At 48.7% G+C, this 19322-nt stretch overlaps 3 protein-coding genes across 46 annotated transcripts in view; 1 reads left to right on the top strand and 2 right to left on the bottom strand.

Annotated features, from left to right (window-relative positions):
- The window catches only part of OBSCN (obscurin, cytoskeletal calmodulin and titin-interacting RhoGEF), a 170925-nt gene extending 162072 nt beyond the window's left edge, over positions 1–8853 (top strand). For all 43 annotated transcript variants that reach the window (XM_048951567.1, XM_048951551.1, XM_048951562.1 and 40 more), the window contains 8 exons: positions 475–597; positions 2350–2520; positions 3508–3622; positions 3868–4107; positions 5086–5309; positions 5744–5819; positions 6284–6433; positions 6553–8853. In XM_048951567.1, coding sequence (XP_048807524.1) covers positions 475–597; positions 2350–2520; positions 3508–3622; positions 3868–4107; positions 5086–5309; positions 5744–5819; positions 6284–6433; positions 6553–6730 — 1277 coding nt within the window. In that variant the 3' untranslated portion in view covers positions 6731–8853. The remainder of the gene's footprint in view (positions 1–474; positions 598–2349; positions 2521–3507; positions 3623–3867; positions 4108–5085; positions 5310–5743; positions 5820–6283; positions 6434–6552) is intronic.
- A 1538-nt stretch (positions 8854–10391) lies between these two features.
- On the bottom strand, positions 10392–12044 carry LOC125696205 (7-alpha-hydroxycholest-4-en-3-one 12-alpha-hydroxylase). Its single transcript, XM_048951627.1, has one exon. It carries the CDS (start codon positions 11997–11999, stop codon positions 10467–10469), a length of 1533 nt encoding a protein of 510 aa, XP_048807584.1. The 5' UTR covers positions 12000–12044; the 3' UTR covers positions 10392–10466.
- A 126-nt stretch (positions 12045–12170) lies between these two features.
- Positions 12171–18791, bottom strand: ACKR2 (atypical chemokine receptor 2). Of its 2 annotated transcripts, XM_048951632.1 has the most exons (3): positions 16886–18791; positions 16213–16261; positions 12171–14771 (listed from the first exon to the last, which is right to left on the bottom strand). In XM_048951632.1, exons 1-3 carry the CDS (start codon positions 16991–16993, stop codon positions 13651–13653), a joined length of 1278 nt encoding a protein of 425 aa, XP_048807589.1. In that variant the 5' UTR covers positions 16994–18791; the 3' UTR covers positions 12171–13650. The 2 variants fall into 2 exon arrangements, with proteins under 2 accessions (XP_048807589.1, XP_048807588.1); XM_048951631.1 differs by lacking the exon at positions 16886–18791 and having other exon boundaries at positions 12171–14767; positions 16213–16625.
- Positions 18792–19322: the final 531 nt, after the last annotated feature.

Here is a 19322-nt window from a genome sequence, read left to right as displayed (position 1 = left end):
GCAGAAACATTCAGGGGAAGGTTTCTCCCTTGCCTGCTGTAGTCCACAACCCTTGCTAGCTGGTAGCGTGGCACATTTTGCAGTTCTGATTTGCAGAATCATGGAATGGTTGGGTTGGAAGGGACCTCAAAGGCCATTCAGCCATGGGCTGGGTGACCCCACCAGGTCAGGCTGCCCAGGACCCCTTGGGCACCTCCAGGGATGGGGCACCCACAGCTTCTCACTCCCTCTTCTACATTCTTTAACTTTTCTCCTGGGTTCAGAACTCAGCTAGTAAACACAGACATAACATCAGACTTCAAAACCTTAATATTTATTTTAAACAAGGCACAGTTAAATTTTTGTTCCATGAGGAATGGTCACATCCATAAATACAGACGCGTATACATTTGAAGTTGAATATCTGCAACACAGAAGAGCTGTTCCTGTGCATAACAAAGCTAACAGTCACTGATTTTTGCCTCGTTTCAACAGAAGTTCCTCCCAGCCCTGCACCCCCTGACGTTGTGGAGGTCTATGAGGATGGAGCACAAGTGGTCTGGAAACCTGTGGAAACCAACACTTGTGTCCGTTACACTGTCCAGTGCAAGAGTAAAGGTAACTGTGGAATATCCCAAGCTGGAAGGGACCCCTAAAGGATCATCCAGCTCCTACAGCAGGGCTCTGCCTTCACACCTAGCAGAGAACATCCCAATTTGTACGACCTCTCCATATATATATATGGATATATTAATTTTATTCAGAAACTGCCTCACTTGACCTCCCTTGTTTATAGATGGGAGTGAAATAATTGTACATTAATAATGCCCAGCCCAGTGGTTATCAGATAATACCATCATATACCTAGGCTTTCTCTGTATGGAGAAAGATGGCCATCAAAAAGGCAGTTCTCCCCATGCCAAACAGCCACGCTTTCTTTTTCTATCAGTTAAATTCATGCTGAAGAGCCATATGACAGAAGTTTGGTAAACCTGCATGCCATCCCTTCAAGGTTCTCTTCCAAGGCTTGATCCAGAGCACAGTGAAGTCAGTGGATGTTTTCTTGTTTAATTCCATGAACTCTGAGTCAGTTCCCTCTCTGTCTCTCTTGGGATTGGTTCTGCTGCTCTTGTGAATACTGTGACTGACATCATCTCTACTGCAGTCATGTAAACATAAACCTTTGGACTGAGCTGCTCCATGTACCTTCTTTTAACTCTCCCAAGATACATGCACTTCATTCTGGATAACACAAACACAGCTTTTTATTCTGGAGCTGATAACTTTTTTCCTGTACTGCAGCTTTCTTTGTTGTTCAATCCTTTTGACACAACTGCAGGCAATGCTCCAGGGAGGATGTAAGATGCAAGTTGTTCCAGGTGGGAGGAAAAATGGGAAACTGCATCTACTACGTACAGTCACATTCGGTGTGTTTGGCAGGGACGTGTGAAATCCTACTTTCTGAACACAGGAGGATTAAGATAAGCAGAAAGAATAATCCTTGCCTCATTCAGTATTTGATAGTAGGCCTTTGCATGCTGCTTCTGCAGATGCTTCTCTGATTCTAAGCTGTATCTCCTCCTTCGTACATGCACACACACCCTACTCCAACCAGAACTCTGCAAAGTCATTGATACCTTTATATGAAGAGAATTACTGCCTGTGCTAAGATTTGAGGGTGTCTGTCAGGGTGTAGTTGAATGAAAGGATAGGTTTAATCTTGGACAGTTTCAGTAGCAATGACAAAGTGGGACACAGCATCACATGAAACATTTGCTGCTGATCTTCTATTTCACACCTCAGTCCCAAGACAAACCTACAGTTTCATTTCCCTGAGACACCTCCCATACGTTATAAAAGCAGAGGGAATTTGGCCTCAGTTTCAAGTATTGGGTTAGCTTGAAGGGTGTTTATGAATGGCTGTGCTCTGAAATCCCACCCTCCTGCTTTCAGTTTCAAGACAGGACCAAAGGGATAAAGCAGAGAAAGCCGGGGTTTTCTTTAAGCTTTTCAGAGTTCAGAGCTCTTGAGGTCTATTTACAGTGGGGATTGGTGGCATGAAGTTTCACCATTCCTTTGAAGCCGTGTTGCCACACCTTGGACTGATCAAACAGAAAAGTGCTGACTTTGGAAGAGGTTTGGTCACATTCACAGCTGGTTGCACCACACACAAAAGCAGCCCATATCAGATCAGTTTTACCTTCACTTAAAGATTCCATTGCTTTTCCGTACTGCCAGCACTGTGAGTTAAATGGGAAGAAAGAAGAAAGCAAAAAACCAACAACCAACCATCGAACCGACCAACAACAAAAACAGACTTGACGTCTGAAGTGAGTCCTAATCTCTTTCTTCTGCCTTTCCTTGGCTCAGATGGGGAGTGGAAAACTCTTGCTGCTGACATCGCTGACTGCTGCTACTATGCCAAAAATCTCTCCAGAGATGTTACCTACTGCTTCAGGATAGCCTGCACCAGCAAGGCAGGAATGGGCCCTTACAGCAGCCCATCTGCCGCAGTGAAAATCAGCGGGAAGGATCAATTGGGTAAGAGCACTGGGAGAGCGCTGTATTCCTCTGGCATCTAAATAATTGCACTCTTTGTTTCTTCCCTGAATACCCTGTAATATTCTCTTGTTTTTTAAAAGATCCACATTCACATGAAAAAGATATCCTTACAGCAGAAGGTTTTCTTTCAAGGAGCGGAAAGATGGACCAACTGGGATTTCCTCCCAGTGGGGAAGAGTTCTCTGTAAAAATCCGTTCGCAGAGATATTTTTAACCCACTCTAAATCATCTGCTTTCCTTTGGCCTGGGATTCATTAGCAAACATACTTTGCAGTCATTCCACCCAGGGCCCATAGCATCAGATCCCTTCATCTGAACGTGTCCAGCATTCCCAAGCAGACACTTCAATGTGCCAGGGCACGCTGACATCAAGAAGTGTTTCACAGAATCACAGAAACACCAAGGTTGGAAAAGACCTACAAGATCTTCCAGCCCAACCATCCACCCATCACCAATAGCTCCCACTAAACCATGTCCCTCAACACAACGTCCAAACGTTCCTTGAACACCTCCAGGGTCGGTGACTGCACCACCTCCCTGGGCAGCCCATTCCACTGCCTGACCACTCTTTCAAAGAAGTAGTATTTCCTAACGTTTCTCATCCTCTCAGTGTACTCTGATGATTTGCTTTGCTGTTTGATATCGTACTCACAGAATCACAGAGGTCTTTCCCAGCCTTAATGACTCTGAGATCATTAAGTCCAACTGTAAACCCATCACCACATGCAACCTACACAAATCAGGAGGGGTTCCACCAGGGAATTGCTGGGTGTCCATTCCAGAATCTGCTGCATTCACATCGAACTTTGTGCTGCAAGCAGGAGCCAACATGCAGACTTCCATGCAGAAAGCCCCACCGTCACCTTTATTTGTCCATAGGTAGTGCATAGTCCATAGCAGCTCAGAGAAGCTCTGGTTTCCACACAGTTGTTTTCCCATGTAATCATTGCCACTTCTTCTCTGCAGAATTCCCTGCTGCAATGCAGAATTTCCCAACAGCTGAGGAAGAGAGTGAAATAATTGCACCACCCGAACCTTTCCCAACCTACCAGACCTACGCCTTCCAAACAGAGATCAAAAGGTAGGGAATCCAGCTGAGCACTCAACAAGCCAGCAGGAAGTGCTGCACGTGCTGCAATTTGAAGTGACTGCACAGTTTAGAGACACGGGAGGACGTGCAAAGTGTGACAGTTGCTGCAGTAACTCAACATAGGGGAGGGATGAAAAACACAGCATGGGATCCATATGATCTTGAAATACAGAAGCTCCTGGCTCTTGCAGGAGTAGCAGAGAAGCTTAACTTGCCTTTGTGTTCCTTTGTACCAGGGGGCGGTTCAGCATCGTCCGACAGTGCAGGGAAAAAGTAAGCGGCAAGACTTTAGCTGCTAAAATTATCCCTTACTGGCAAGAGGACAAGCAGAGCGTGCTGCTGGAGTACCAGGTCCTCAGGAAGCTTCATCACACCAACATAGCTCAGCTGAAGGGAGCTTATGTCAGCCCCCGGCACCTGGTGTTGATCCAGGAGATGTGTGTGGGACCAGAACTACTCCATTCTTTGGCATTAAGGTAATCATAAGTGGAGGGAAGGGTTTTCCCATCAGGGCTGGAGTAGGTAGCAAAGCACGTACTGCTTTCACTTGTCAGGCAGGATCAGCTCCCTCCATCTGTCCCAGTGTGCTGTCATAGCATAAGTGCCATTGTCCTCTATCTCAGGAAGCCTTGTTTCCCCTCCATGTTGCTTCTCACAGTGGCAGAAAATGAATCTGCTGGAATCCTCTGATTTAAGGGGGTGGGAATGGTGGGCATCAAATCTGCATTCTGACTTCTGCTTTCTCTGACACACGGCTCTCGCAGCCTGCTGAACCTCTTGCATCTGTTGGACTGATTCACGACAGGGGCAAAAATCTCTGTATAGATTAAGGGACTTTATAGAAGGGAAGGAGATTGACTTTTATGCGGGCAGAAAGTGATAGGACAAGGGGGAATGACTTTAAATTAAAAGAAGGGAGTCATTAGATTAGATATTAGGAGGAGATTTTTTTACTCAAAGAGCAGTGAGGTGCTGGCACTGCTGCTCAGAGATCCCATCCCTGGAGGAGCTCGAAGGCAGCTTGGATGGAATGCTGGGCAGCCTGGGCTGGTGGTTGGCAACCCTGCCCATGGCAGGCGGTTGGAAGTAGATGATCCCTAAAGTCTCTTCCAACCCAAGCCATTCTATGATTATATGATTTCTGAAATGATTGGAGTTGTTTCTTGAGAGCCTCATTGGATCATACAGACAGAGGAGGATTATAGCAGGGTTGGGGTTAGGGTAGGGTTAGGGTTAGGGTTAGGGTTAGGGTTAGGGTTAGGGTTAGGGTTAGGGTTAGGGTTAGGGTTAGGGTTAGGGTTAGGGTTAGAGTTAGGGTTAGGGGTAGGGTTAGGGTTAGGGTTAGAGTTAGGGTTAGGGTTAGGGGTAGGGGTAGGGGTAGGGTTAGGGTTAGGGTTAGGCAGGTTGGGCAGGCAGATACGACACCTCTGGTTTCTACCACTTTCTTCTACCAGGACGTCATACTCAGAGGTGGAGGTCCGAGATTACCTGTGGCAGATCCTCAGTGCAGTTGAGTACCTCCACGCACACAGCATCTTGCATTTGGATCTCAGGTCTGAAAACATGATCATCACTGAGCCCAACCTGCTGAAGCTCCTGGATTTTGGCAATGCACAGTTTTACACACAAGACAAGGTCATTACCCTGGACAAATGCATGGATTATGTTGAAACCATGGGTGAGTAGACTTTATTCACAGCAACCCTGATGTTGTGTGCAATCTGCAGTAAACAGATAGGCTGAGCCAGTGGGCAAGGCACTGAGAGTGCAGGTGACCCCAGCAAGAAGTTTCATGGTGAGCTGATGGGCATGGGTGGTGTGACAGCAGTTCCCAGGCCACCATGGAGGACAGAGCCAGAAGTCATGACCAATGGTGTTCTGGCTGGTGTCCATGTGTCCTATGCTCAAGGTTGTAGTGTTTGTGCCAGCAAGCCCCGTTGTTTTGATGTTCTCAAGGTTTTGTTTCGGCCATGACTGAGATTAGCCAACCTCCCTGTACCAGAAAGATTTTCTCCATCCTCAGGAAGGTAGCAAAACATAAAAGTGCTAAGTGCTGGCTTTGGTGCTGTAGCATCGGAGGGGAGCTTGGCTCACACCCATTTGCTTTTCTAGCTCCAGAACTGCTGACAGAGCAAGGAGCCCTCCCACAGACTGATATCTGGTCCATTGGAATCACTGCATTCATCATGTAAGTCAGCCTGTCCTTCCATAGCCCTGGCTTTAAAAGTGCCATTTCCAAGTCATCAACAAAGGGAGCTGTACCCACTCAGATACTAACATCAGTAGTAGCCTCTCCCTTGGGCAGTGCCACCAAAGACAAGTGGCAGAGGCTGTGGAGCTGGCTGCACTGTACAAGGATGCTCAGTCCCAGCCACATCTCCAAGTGGAACAAGGAGGTGGTTTTGCAGCCCAGCAGCTGCTGTGTTTCTTGCTCAGCCTTGTCTGAAAAGCCCCCACTTGAACAAGAAAATTCAAATTACACCAAGCAGAAAAGCAGCTGAAGTCGTGGAGCCCACTGAAGAACGTTGCTCTTTGGGATTCTGTTTTCCATGTGATGTTTCTTTGCACTGCCATGATGGGATGGGAGTTCCCAGGGGAAGGAGCATCTCAAGCGATGCCCTTTGTGCTGACAATGCTATTGTTTCGGGCTAGGCTGAGCGCCACCTATCCAGTCAGCTCTGATGTGCCCTGCGAGTTCCTGAGAACCACCAGGAAGGGGAAGGTGAAGCTGACGCGGTGCTACGCGGGTCTCTCCGGAGGAGCAGTGTCATTTCTCCAGAGCACCCTGTGTGCAAACCCCTGGTAAGGCAGCGTCGGCTCCCCTGGCAGTTTGTGCAAATCCCGGCTCCTGCCCCCCTTCTTCCTCTCCCATTTGGGATCTGGGAGAGAAAACCCAACCGACCTTCTCCCCTTTGTCCCAGGGGAAGACCGTCAGCCTCCGAGTGCCTTCAGAGCCCGTGGCTCCAGGAGACGGGTTTGGACAACAGGCAGCAAGCGCTGGTTACCTTCCCCACCACCAAACTGAGAAATTTCCTCACTGATCGGGAAAAGAAAAGGGGTCTGCTGTGTTCCAAGTACGGCCTCATGATTGCACAGTGAAGGGGATGTGGAGATAGGCACGGATCATCTCCCCTTCTGCTCTGTGTTTGGTAGCAAACTGTTCTGTCGAGTTACTGCGCATCAGCTGACCTGAGCTGACTCTGTTCTTCCTAAGTGCAATTCAGCACAGCTAAGCAAATGAACGCACTGCCACCTGGTAAGAGCTGAAATGCAGTTAACGTGGCTCAGCTGACAGGTGGTAACTTGACAGTACTTGGGTGACTTGGCTCTGCACTTCCAGGAACAGGCAGGAAAGGTTTGCAGAGCCCCTTCTGAATGGGACTAGCTGCTAGCCCTGAGCAGCTTAGCAAATCTTGCCTGAAGTCAGTGTGCAAACACTGGCTATTGACTTCTGCCCTGTCCCCAGGATGCCAGCACCATGCACTTTCAGGTGCTACTGGATCGCTTATCCCATTGCTACAAGGACTGAGAGACTGGTGGGCTTCTTGCCTGCCTCCTGGGGTTGAATTTGATGGGCTGCAGTGGTTCCTTGCAATGCCTACAGATCTGTGATTCTGTGAAATCCCAAAGGAAATGGAAAACAATTATAAAGGGAAAACAACTCTAATACAAAAAGAGCTCCAAGGAGGTGATAGCGGGAGTGGAGAAACAGAAAACAAGTCAGGAAGATTCACTGTGGGAAAACAGTGCTTCCAGGGGCTGATGCCAGGCAGCAAAATACCCTACAGCTTTGGATGTACAGATCCAACTGGATAAAAGCCCTGAGCAGCTCAGTGTGAGCAGGGGGTTGAACCAGAGACCTTGTGAGTCCCTCCCCACGAGACGTGTGCTGTGTTGCCATGTTTGTGATGTGTCCCATGATGTCTTTGCCTTGTGTCAGACACAGGGTTGGGCAACGGGACCCTGGTCACATCCATTGGTCAGGCTCAGCACATTGCACTTGTAGCACAGGGTGAGTGCAGGGATGGAAAAAGCACTGGGGCTTTCCAGTCACTGATAAATTGCACATCTGTCCTACCCGAATCCTCACAAAGCTGTAGCCTGCTCTCCCTGGGGCTCAAGTTAACCACCTGTCATAGGGCCTACATGCTCTCCGTGGGCACTTCCACTGCTGTTGCTGCAGAGCTGGTCATGTTCCTCAAGGGGTTCGTGGTCTGTAGACACCACAACACTTTTTTTGGGGGGGGCATGTGTATTTGAAATCTCCCATTAGAACTAGATGACTGGTTTACCCATCACACAGGACTTCACAACAACCCCTCACCTGCCCCACTGCATCTGCATCAGTTTGTCTTCAGATTCTTCAGGAAAGCCCAGGGCATCCTGAACGCTGCAGTCCTTCAAGATCTGCTGAGGACGGATGGTGTTCGCTGTGTCGTTGCTTTGTATCTATAACCTCTGTGTTCCTTTGGGTTTCTCTGATGTGAGTGATGCATTTCTGGGTGCAGTTGGGTTTCTTGAGCTTTCCCTACATGCAGCATTTAAGCACAGCCTTTCCTCAAGCCACGCCTCACTGTGTTCAGAGGGTCAAGGATGGGAAATCAGTTCCTACTATGTTACAGTTCAATGCTAGACATGATGTTGTTCAGCCAGTGGGGATCTTTTCCAACATATTTAACCCATGTTGCCACAGACCTGAAGCTTGTAGCACCCTGATTGCTCCTCCTGCATTGTGTGCGGAGCAAGCTGGGAGCAAAGCTGTTCCCACTGTGCTGTGCAGAGCAGACACTGATTTGTCAGACTGCACATCTTTGAATATTAAGGTCATGCTTTCTTCACAGTGCATTGGAGAAGAGACAAGCAAGGTCTTAGGGCCAGATTTCATGCTTGGTTCTCTTGGGTTTCAAGGAGTTATGAAAGACAGCGCGATGAGGTGTGGTGTATGAACCTTTCAGGACCCATAAGGTATCTGTTGGCACAGTCTGGTTTTTCCTCTTACTGCTACGCTTTGGGATGGACTGCTCTGTGGACAACCCATCCAAGCATAAACTTTAATTGCAGATTTACCCGTTTGGAGCTTTTACACTATTCCTCAAATTAAGTGATTTTTGCTTCTCATACTTGCATGCGTTTGAGCATGTCTGAAGTCTTTTATAGACTCAATATTGTTTTGTTAAATTATCTATTCTGACAAGGAATTAAAACCAGATATTTTTGCTGAATCGTTGCCATTCTCATCGTTTTTCTCTCTCTTTCCCAAACCCAGTCCATGTTTGTTCAGAACCCACTCTCATCTCTGATCTGAGGTCATTACAAGCTGTAACAAAACACACACACACACCGATTAGGGTACAGCAAAGCACTAAAATGCAGATTATTTTTTTCCTAGGACAGCTCTGCCTTCACCAGGAGAAGTTACAACAGTTGCTCAGTTGCTGCAGTTATAACATAGCCCCGTCCTTCACAACAGAAAGCAGAATCTGGCTTTGATGTTTTGAGACATAATAAAACATTTGAGTTCTGGACCTTGATTGTACATAACAGAGGGACCTTGGCAAACTCAAGAAGTGGGCACACAAGAACCTAATGAGGTTGAACAAGGCCAAGTGCAGGGTGCTGCACCTGGGTTGGGGCAGTCCCAGATATGAGTGCAGATGGGAGAAGAGCTCACAGAGAGCAGCCGTGTGGAGAAGGCTTGGGGATTCTGGAGCCAGCAGTGTGTTCTTGCAGCCTGGAAGGGCAACTGCATCCTGGTCTGCATCAACAGAGGGACAACAGTGAGCAGGAAGGTGACTGTCCCCTTTTGCTCTGCCCTTGTGAGGTCCCACCTGGAGCACTGCATCCAGATCCCCAGCACAGGAGGGATGTGAACCTAAGCCATTCTATGAAAACCTCCAAAGACGGCGTCTGCAGCAAGTTGGTTCACTGTGCTGTGACTTAACTCCTGTGGGGACTGATGTTCCCTTGGCTGCTGAAGGAAGAAAAAAAAAAAGAGAAGGGAAGAGGTACCCCCAGCATGCATTAGATGGGAACAACGCCAGTACATGAGCCTCAAGGAAAGGCTGGGAGGACATCAGGAACCAGGTTTGCACACCAGACCCCAGCTCTCCACTCACAGAAAGGCAATTCTCAAGGAAAGATTGGGCACAGTGTGGAAAGGCAAGTGTATGGGTGAGCTATTTGCACACACCTGCACATTTTTAACTCTTTATAACTCTACTTTCCTCCCTGCATCACCTAAATCCCTCCTTTTCTCCATTTTGGTTCGTTCCTCAAGCATCCCACCATAAACCTGTTACAATCCCCACCTGCCTCTCCTCTGTGCCCCACAAAATGCCTCACCCCTTAATCCCAATCCCTGTGACTAATCTCAGTAGGCCTCATGCCTGGGCTGTGGGGTTGCTGCTCTGGTGGGACAGACGCAAAGAGACCCAGCTGAGGCATTCATCCTTAATCTGGGTTCCCAGTTGTCCTTAATTAACCTACTGTTACATCCTCATTCTCCTCTTGGCATGTACAAGTTGGTTTCTGACAGGCTGGTAGCCGTTGTGAAAAGCTGGGAGTAACCCAGCAGGGCATTACTTGGGGCCCTCCACCTCACCATTGTATCTCTGGGCTCCCCTGTGGGTGTGCAGATGAGCTTCTATTGCCCTACCCAGACAGGGTAAGGGGTGATGCAGGGCTGTGCTACATGCAAAGAAGACGAAGAGAAAAGCCACCATGCTGTTAAGCAAAGAAGAACATACTGGCATTGGCTCCACACGGATCCAGCAGCCACCAGCTCGGGCGGTTTATTTCATAGCAACATCTGGACAAGCAGAACACCACAGCTTTTTCAAACACGTAGTCGGTATCTGAACTGAACGTCGTGAACAGGCTGCATGGTTCCAAATCCCCAGCGGCTCAAATCTATGTCTGGGATTTCCTCTTGGTCATTGACCAGCTCCAGGTCATAGTGAGTCAGCATCAAGAACACAAACAATTTAACTTCTTCTGTAGCAAAGAACCGCCCGGGACACATGGATACACCGGCCCCCCAGGGCATGTTGAAGTATTTCAGCCGTTTGCCATTCTTGTAAAAATTTTTCTTGGTGCCGTCTGGGTTGACAAAGCGGTCATGCTTAAATTTGTGAGGTTCAGGGTGGATTTCTGGATTCATCTGCACAGAGAGGTGTGGGAACAGAGCCACTCGGTCCCCTTTGCGCAGACTGTACTCTGTGCCACCACTCGTTTTGAGGGTCATATCCTGGAGGATGGCTCTGATCAGGATTGGGGCTGCCATCAGCCTCAGGGTCTCCTCCACGGCACTGTCCAGAAAAGGAGTCTGGGCTAACATGTCTCTGGTGATGTTAATTGGTGGGCTTCCTGGCTTCACTTCTTGACCGTGCTCCCTCAAGACTTTCTCTACTTCTGCCCTTACAACCTTCATAGCTTCTGGATCCTTCATGAGATACAAGAGGAGCCAGAAGGAAGTAGCGCCTGTATTGCCCTGGGATGCCCACAGCATCATGAACTTGAAGCGGTCCCGCATGTAGTCAGGCATGCCAATTTCTGCCAAAAACTTGTCTTGTTCACTTATCCACCTACTGACGTTTTCCTTCCGAGAGCTCTTACTCACGGACAGAGCATCCCAGAAGAACCTCTTCAGCCTCTCAGCTTCTACTTTGTCCCTGGGAGGCAACACGGCATAGACCAGGCGGGGGAAGAGGCGGTCGTACTTCCGAAACTCGGTGTACAGCTGGTTGGAGTGGATGAGATCTTGCTCGTAAGCTTTCTCCTTGTTCCCTGTCCCTTGGTACGACTCGGTGCCGAACAAAGCCAGGTACCCAGCTCTGAAGACGATGTTGTAGCAGTAGTGGAAGAGGCCGGCCTCTTGCCATGGTCGCTTCTCCTCTCCTGAGCTCAGCTTGAAAAACAACAGCTTCTGGAAGTTGTCCATGGTGGCTTGTGTCAGGAGAGTGAGTCCATCTCCCATCAGATACTTCGTGTTAAAAACATGCAGATCATTACTGTTGTTCGTCTTGGACTTGTAGCCAAAGACACGGTAGACCAAGTTAGCTGAAAAGGTCAGAAAGTCTAGTTTAGACCGTGATTCCTTCACAATGGCTCCAAAGCAGAAGGGGTCCATCACAAAGGTAAAGTAATAGCCTCCGATCAGCACTGTGAAAATATCTCCATATTTTCTCTGCATCTTACTTAGAAACGCTGAACTGTCCTTTCTGAAATCCAGTGCATAACCCAGCCAGGGAATGATGCCTTTGTCCAGAGGCGGCTCATTGGGTCTTCGTCTCCGAAAGGCCCCCAGGTGGTAGAGCCCCCCAAGCAGCAATACCACCAAGGTACAGAGGAAAACTGTCCAGAATGCCATCTGAGCCCTTCTCCTGGCTGGGGGTTTGACCCAGAGTGAGGGAAGTGCCTTTTATTTCTGATCAGCAGCTGATACGCAGGTGCAGAGCTGACAGCATCTGCCCCAATTGGCAGCAATTATTTGCTTTTCCAATTTGGAGTGAGGACATCTCTTTCTTGGCTGACACACAGAGATTTTTAAAGTGAAAGGTAGGTTAGAGTCCACTGCAGTCAACAGGCTGCCGCATAAAGTGGATGGGTGTAAGCGTGAGCTCTGCAGCAGTATAAGCCAAACCTCTTTTCTGGGCTGCACTGTTTTGAAAAAGGGTCTTTGGAGAATTCCCCTCAGCAATTTCTGCATTTAACACTCAGCTACAGATATGCAGTGCAGGGTGGAAAAAAGAGAGGAGGAACAGATGTTTGAAGTGCTGCTGGAATTGGGATCAAGCCGGAGACAGAGTGGAGCTACTTTGGTCTCAAACGCCAACAGAAGGAAAGGTCTGCAACAGCTCCACTCATGTTGCCTTCTGGTCCTCAATGTCTCCCGTTGGGGTGGGGGGACCCCAGGAACCTTGTCCCTTGTGCCCAGTGCAGCACTACTGGGCATCCAGCTGCTGGCATGTGGACCTTGCAGCAGCGTCAAGTGGGATAAAGGGGCATTAAGTGGTGAGAGAGTTAGGGAAAAGGATTTAGTAAGGAGATGACCATGCACAGGGCAAGCTGCTTCAACCCGCTCCCTATTTTCCCACCCTCGTTCCTCCCCAGTTCACCCCTTGTTTTCTTTACCTTCACCTCTTCCCCTAAGCATCCCATCAAAAGCTCTTTACAGTCCCAAGGGCCCTCCCTGGGTAGATCAGGAGATGAAGATCTCTGTCTATCTCAGATTTGTTTCCCAGCTGTTCTTCCCTTCCACACCCCTGCCGCAGACCTGACCCATGTAGCAAAGATCACAGCGTAGCATCACCTTCATATTTGCTTTGGTGTTTTTTTAAGTGAAGCTCCTAGCTTTACCATTTTGGAAACACACAGCAGTGATGATGGCAATAATGGCAGTGAAAACAAATGCATGTTTTTCGTTCAACTGAAAACCCTTCTCAGTTCTATCAGTAACACTGTCTAGCAATGACATCAAGAAGGTGATGAGTATGTGCTCTGAAGGTATAAACTTTATTTGCACAGTTCTAGCCAATTTACATGCTGAATTGATTTCTAGGCTGGAAAAAGCCCAGCTAAAGTTCAAAAACATTTGGGGTGAACAGCACCTTTTAAATAAAGATCAACAAACTAGTAACCTTGAACTGTAAAACCACATCAGTCATAAGAATTGGCTAATAGCTATCCATGCTCTTCTGTTTAAGGCCATGCTGCCACTCTGTAGAGAGGTTAAACTGATGTCTGTTAATGATGGTCTCTGTTGAGCTTTTTCATTTTGTGGTTTTTTTTTTCTCTCTCTCTTACTGATAGTTACTGGTCTGAATTCTGGTGCTGTGATGATCAAACTGATCACAGACCAAGGATCCATCCCTTGGGTAGACACAGTGTCCTGCTCAGTACACTTCAGTGTGGTTCAGACCCACTTAAAACTGCCTGTTCTTCCTGTTGTCTCTCCTGGTAGGCTAAGGGGTGAGCCTGGCTGAGCACAGTGCCCCGTGGCAAAAGCCAGAAAGAATTTATCATGTGTTGGTGACGCTCAACATTTCTATCTGAGCGGTGTATCTGCTGCAAGAGCAGCTTGTTTCTGAGAGCTGGATGTCGAAAGTGCCCTTCCTACAGAAAGCCTGGGGGATCTTCTGTAGGTACAACCTGAATCGTTTCTTCATAAAAGCGTAGAGCACAGGGTTGAGGCAGCAGTGGACAAAGGACAAGCTCTCTGTGATCTGCATGGCATAGTCCAGTTGCCTACTCCTCTCACAGCTCTGAATCAAACCAACGTACTGCAAGGAGTGAAGGACGAGGACAATGTTGTAAGGGAACCACAGGATAAAGAAGACAGCCACCAGAGTAAAGACAAAGAGCAGTGCTCTCCTCGAGCCAGGCACCCGAGACGTGGTGAGGGCACACACGCTGCGGGAATAGCAGAACACCATGAAGAAGAAAGGCAAAAGGAAACCCAGGATATTTTGAGTGACCTGAAAGACAACTTTCCAAAAGAAGTGTTTCTGGCCGTAATCATGTGTGCACATGATGGTTTTGTTGTGCATTTCCTTCGTGCTGCTGAAGAGGGCATCGGGAATGGAGAGGAGTATGGAGAGGACCCACAACACCAACAAGACGAGGAAGGACTTCTTCCGTGTCACAGAGCTGTGAGGAGAGTAGGCATGAACTACCTGCAGATACGTGTCCAGACTCATGCAGCTTACAAAAAAGATACCGCTGTAGAAATTCATGATGTACATGGCATTTAAGACTGGGCACAACAGATCCCAGGTCACCCACTGAGAAATGAACAGGGCCCAGAAAGGAAGGGTTAGCAGCAAGAGAAAATCTGAAACCACCAGGTTCAGCAGATACACCTCTGCTGTCTTCTTTTGCTTACTGACATACATGAGGACAGTAAACAGAAGAGCGTTCCCAATGAACCCAACCAGGAAAACCATGCTGTAAAAAGCTGGCAAGAATGCTTTTCCAAAGGACACCACTTCTTCTTTGGTGCAAAGGCCATAAAGCACGTAGTCTTCCTCATTCAGGTACTCATAGGGGTAGTCACTTGAATTGGCAGTGTAATCTTGGCCACCCAGCAAGGCTGTAGCTGTTGTTGTTGCCAGCTTTGAAGCTGCACAGGGCAAGTGGCTGTCTAGGAGCAAAAGATGAGAGAAGGGGATCAGCAGGGCATTTCAAAACATCACTCCAATTGCAGGAAAAGCAAAAGTGGAATGTTTTCTTCAGCTTGTAGGTTTAAATCCATGCCGCATGTCCTGCACTCTTTGGCCTTTGCCTACAGCATGAAGACAGCCATAGACACAAACATTTAAAATCATACTTTAGGTTTCCTTGCTCCCATGCACGAAAAGCATGGTCTCCTCTGAGCTGATTCACCACTTCCCTCTGACACCACTGCACTTTTGAGGAAGTTTCTACCCTAAATTACGTGAAGTCTAGCACCACACCCAGCTGTGTACTGCTCTGTGTTCACCAGGACTCCTACTGAGAAAGCAGCATAGAATCACAGAATCATTCCGGTTGGGAACAACCACTCAGATCATCCAGTTCAGCCCCAACCTACCCTCACCCTCACCCTACTGACCATATCTACCCCTTCCCAGGGACTGGGATTCCATCACCTCTCTGGGCAGCCTGTGCTGGTGCATTACCACTCTTTCTGAGAAGAAATTTTACTTAATATCCAAACTGACATCCTGCTTTTCAGCATAGCAGAACCTGCCACCAGCACCTTTAGCTTTAGGGCTGCTCTCAGAAACAAAATAGCAAAAAGTAACTGCTCATGGTACAACAGGTCTCCTCTTTGTGTCAGTTCCAGGAATCAAAGCATGAGGCAAGAGGTGGGTTGAAGCCCCTGCCCAAGGCTATGCATTAGAGTTGCTCCTCCTGTGCCTGAGGACTGCACACTGGTTCCAACAGCTACAGACCAGACTTCAGGGAAAGGTCAATAACTGAGAGAACTTCCTAATTTCACAGTTTGATTCTGAACGAAGTCCAACCACGAGAGCATCACGAGGAAGTCATCTTCCAAAAGTCACCCAAACGGGGCAATATCTGTTACTGAAGAGATGAAATCTCCTACGGTGGGAGATAGATGAAATCTGCCTGAGACATCTCCAGTTGGTACCATGAAGGTCAGAGTGGGTTTTAATAATCAAGACTCCAGGCTCTAACAGCAAACCAAGGCTGTCACAGAGGTCAGACTGGCTGTAGATGTCCCCACCACCCCTGGGGCACACATCATGACCAAGCCTACCCTCATTTTCTCTGGGACCCATTTTTCCAGCAATTCCAAAGCATGTGTGTAGTGCAGTTCCCTGCCTTCAGCCTCTCCTGTCTTGCTCTCCGCAACTGAATCACCAAGTAAAGAGAAAATGAAGCTGCTGTTCCCAGGACGAGCTGTGCTAACCCCAACCCTACCCATGACCAAGATCCCCAAAGCAGCTAGGACCAGAACCAGGCCTTCCTCGTGGAAGGGCCTGAAGCAGGAGCCCCTGCATCTCAGAGCAGGGTTGGAGCAGAGTGCTGAGGATCCGTGCAGTGCAGAGCTGCAAGAGGCGAAGCTACAGACATACCTGTTGTGATCCCGCGTCTGACACTGCTGAATGGTCCATCCCAGGCTGGCTGAAAAGGAGAGAAAGTTCAGTGTGAGCAGAGCTGTGATGTTTTCCTGCTGTCTCACCTTCCTTTGGCGACCACCAGAGGGCAGCCAGATGGATGCACAGCACAACAGCACCGAATAAAACTTTCTGGGAATGAGCTTTTTTTCTGCTTTATGTTTTGGAGAAAAATCATCTGCAGCTGAATGCATTCTGGACTACACGTCCATGGGAGGAAGCCAAAGTTTTCCACCCACTCTGACATCCAGTCAGACTCCAAACAGCTCCAGCACTCCCTGCACCCACACTGGGGCAGCCACCCCACACCCCCACTTCTGGGGCTTTTTCAGCTCTCTGAGATGCTGCTTCTCCCCTGGCTGTGTCACAGAATCACAGAATCACAGAATCTTAGGGGTTGGAAGGGACCTTCAGAGATCATCGAGCCCAACCCCCCTGCCAAAGCAGGTTCCCTACACCAGGTCGCACAGGTGTCGTCCCTCCTCCTTACAGCACTGCACAGACATTCACACTACATCCCATGTTGCAGAGTAAAGAAGCGATTAATCCTCCCAAGAAATTAACCCCAGCCCAAAGGAAGCTCTCCAGGTTCTTCCATTATCTACAAGCACAAAAGAGAAAACACGCTTACAAGAGCTGCTGCTCCACGGCGGGCAGTTCCCATTGTGCCAGAAGTTTGACTCAGGCTTCTAGGAACGAACCTCTCATAGTGGTGCAAGAGGAAACGTGAGCTCAGCATGACCGCCCTGCCTTCATTTTGCCTTTCCTGGAGTCACTGCAGCGCTGACACCACCCCTGAAAAAAGCTGAATTAGGATTTGTAAGGAGGCGAGACATACTGGGCTTACTTGGGAGGTTATCAGGAGCAGTCAGCACGGGTTCACCAGGGGGAGGTCGTGCTTGACCAACCTGGTAGCCTTCTATGATGTTGTCTCTGGCTGGGTGGATGGGGGGGAGAGCAGTGGATGTAGTCTACCTTGATTTCAGCAAGGCTTTTGATACTGTCCCCCACGACATCCTTATAACAAAGCTGAGGAAGTGTGGGATAGATGAGTGGACAGTGGGGTGGGTTGAGAACTGGCTGACTGGCAGAGCACAGAGGGTCGTCGTTGGTGGTGCAGAGTCTGGCTGGAGGCCTGTAACCAGCGGTGTTCCTCAGGGGTCGGTGCTGGGTCCTTGTTCAACATCTTCATCAATGACCTTGATGAGGGGATAATGGCCACCCTCAGCAAGTTTGCTGATGATACGAAGTTGGGAGGATTGGCTGACAGCCTGAAGGCTGTGTTGCCATTCAGCAAGACCTGGATAGGCTGGAGAGCTGGGCAGAAAGAAACCGGATGAGGTTTAACAAAAGCAAGTGTAGAGTCTTGCATCTGGGGAGGAATAATTGCATGCACCAGTACAGGTTGGGGGATGAGCTGCTGGAGGGGAGCTGGAGAGGGACCTGGGTGTCCTGGTGGACGACAGGTTGGCCATGAGCCAGCAGTGTGCCCTTGTGGCCAAAAAGGCCAATGGCATCCTGGGGTGCATTAAGAAGAGCGTGGCCAGCAGGTCAAAGGAGGTGATCCTCCCCCTCTGCTCTGCCCTGGTAAGACCTCATCTGGAGCACTGCATCCAGTTCTGGGCTCCCCAGTACAAAAAAAGACAGGGATCTTTTGGAAAGAGTCCAGCAGAGGGCCACGAAGATGGTGAAGGGCCTGGAGCATCTCCCCTATGAGGAAAGGCTGAGTGAACTGGGTCTGTTCAGCCTTGAGAAAAGGAGACTGAGAGGGGACCTGATCCAGGTCTATAAATATCTAAGGTGTGGGGGGCAGAATGGCGAGGCTGGACTGTTTTCAGTGGTGAGTGGAGACAGGACAAGGGGAAACGGCTGGAAACTGCAGCATAGGAAGTTCCACACAAACATGCGCAAGAACTTCTTTACAGTGAGGTGACGGAGCACTGGAACAGGCTGTCCAGGGAGGTGGTGGAGTCTCCTTCTCTGGAGATGTTCAAGACCTGCCTGGATGCCGACCTGTGCGACCTGCTGTAGGGAACCTGCTTTGGCAGGGGGTTGGACTCGATGATCTCAGGAGGTCCCTTCCAACCCCTACAATTCTGTGATTCTGTGATTACTTAGCCCTGCTGCTTGCTTAGAGGTAACCAGCCTCTTCTGCCTGTCTTTGTTCTGCAATGCATTCATCCCCATCCATCCACAACCCTTCCTTCTTCACCTCTCTCCTCCATGCCTCTCATTTCTTTTTCCCCATTGGCCTTGGGTTTGCTACCTCACAACCACAGATGTGGCAGCACGCTCCTTCTAGATTTTTTTGTAAAAGCTTTAATTACTGGGAACATCCACTGCAGTCCAAGACCGACTCAGTCCTGTCACCAAACCACATCCCGTATTTCCATGTCTACATGTTCTTAAATACCTCCAGAGATGGGGATTGTGTGGAAAAAAATCAACGCAGCTTTTGGGGAGTGAAATCTCAAGAACTGAGGTATGAGCTGGATGTCCTGGAGTCCCTGAAGAAACTCAAGGTCAGGGGATAGGGCTGTGAGGGAGCTGTGGGTGTCCCTGTTCACTGCAGGGAAGTTGGACTGATAGCCTTTAAGGGTCCCTTCCAACTCAACTGATTCTGTAATTGTATGATTCTATTCCACATCAGTGTTCTTAAACAATGGAAGAGTAGCAAAGACAACAGAATGGGCAGAAACCTCCAATAAATGAATAAATAAAAGCCTCACAGCAAGGAACCTCCACAGTTTGGGTCCTTCTTGACACTGTGTGGGTGACAGGGACATCAGTGCTGCCACCATTGCGTGGGCTCAAACCAACCCCAAAGCACAGCGGGATGGAAACAGCATCAGAAGACTCCAACCAACAGGAAACCCAGTGCTGATAGCTGGAAAATGTCAGGAAACCATCCTGCAGTGAGATGTCCAATATCACTGCTCAGGTGCTGGAGTTGCCTCCAGCCTGGTCTCCGTGTTCTCCTTGCTGTTGCTGTGGTACTTTGAGACACATTTTGTTGGTTACTTCCTTATCCACTATTCCAAAATGTCTTTTGCACCAAAAATATGGGT

Source organism: Lagopus muta, chromosome 7 (assembly GCF_023343835.1).
Source record: "Lagopus muta isolate bLagMut1 chromosome 7, bLagMut1 primary, whole genome shotgun sequence".
Lineage (NCBI taxonomy): Eukaryota > Metazoa > Chordata > Aves > Galliformes > Phasianidae > Lagopus > Lagopus muta.
The sequence above is the reverse complement of the archived record's forward strand: the minus strand, read 5'-3'. Positions and strand labels throughout refer to the sequence as shown.

Coding starts and splice junctions, on each gene's coding strand:
- LOC125696205 (XM_048951627.1), bottom strand. CDS start 11,999: ATGGCATTCTGGACAGTTTTCCTCTGTACCTTGGTGGTATTGCTGCTT.
- ACKR2 (XM_048951631.1), bottom strand. CDS start 16,448: ATGCATTCAGCTGCAGATGATTTTTCTCCAAAACATAAAGCAGAAAAA. Junction 14,768..16,212: donor CAGACGCGGGATCACAACAG/GTATGTCTGTAG, acceptor GCTCCTAGACAG/CCACTTGCCCTGTGCAGCTT.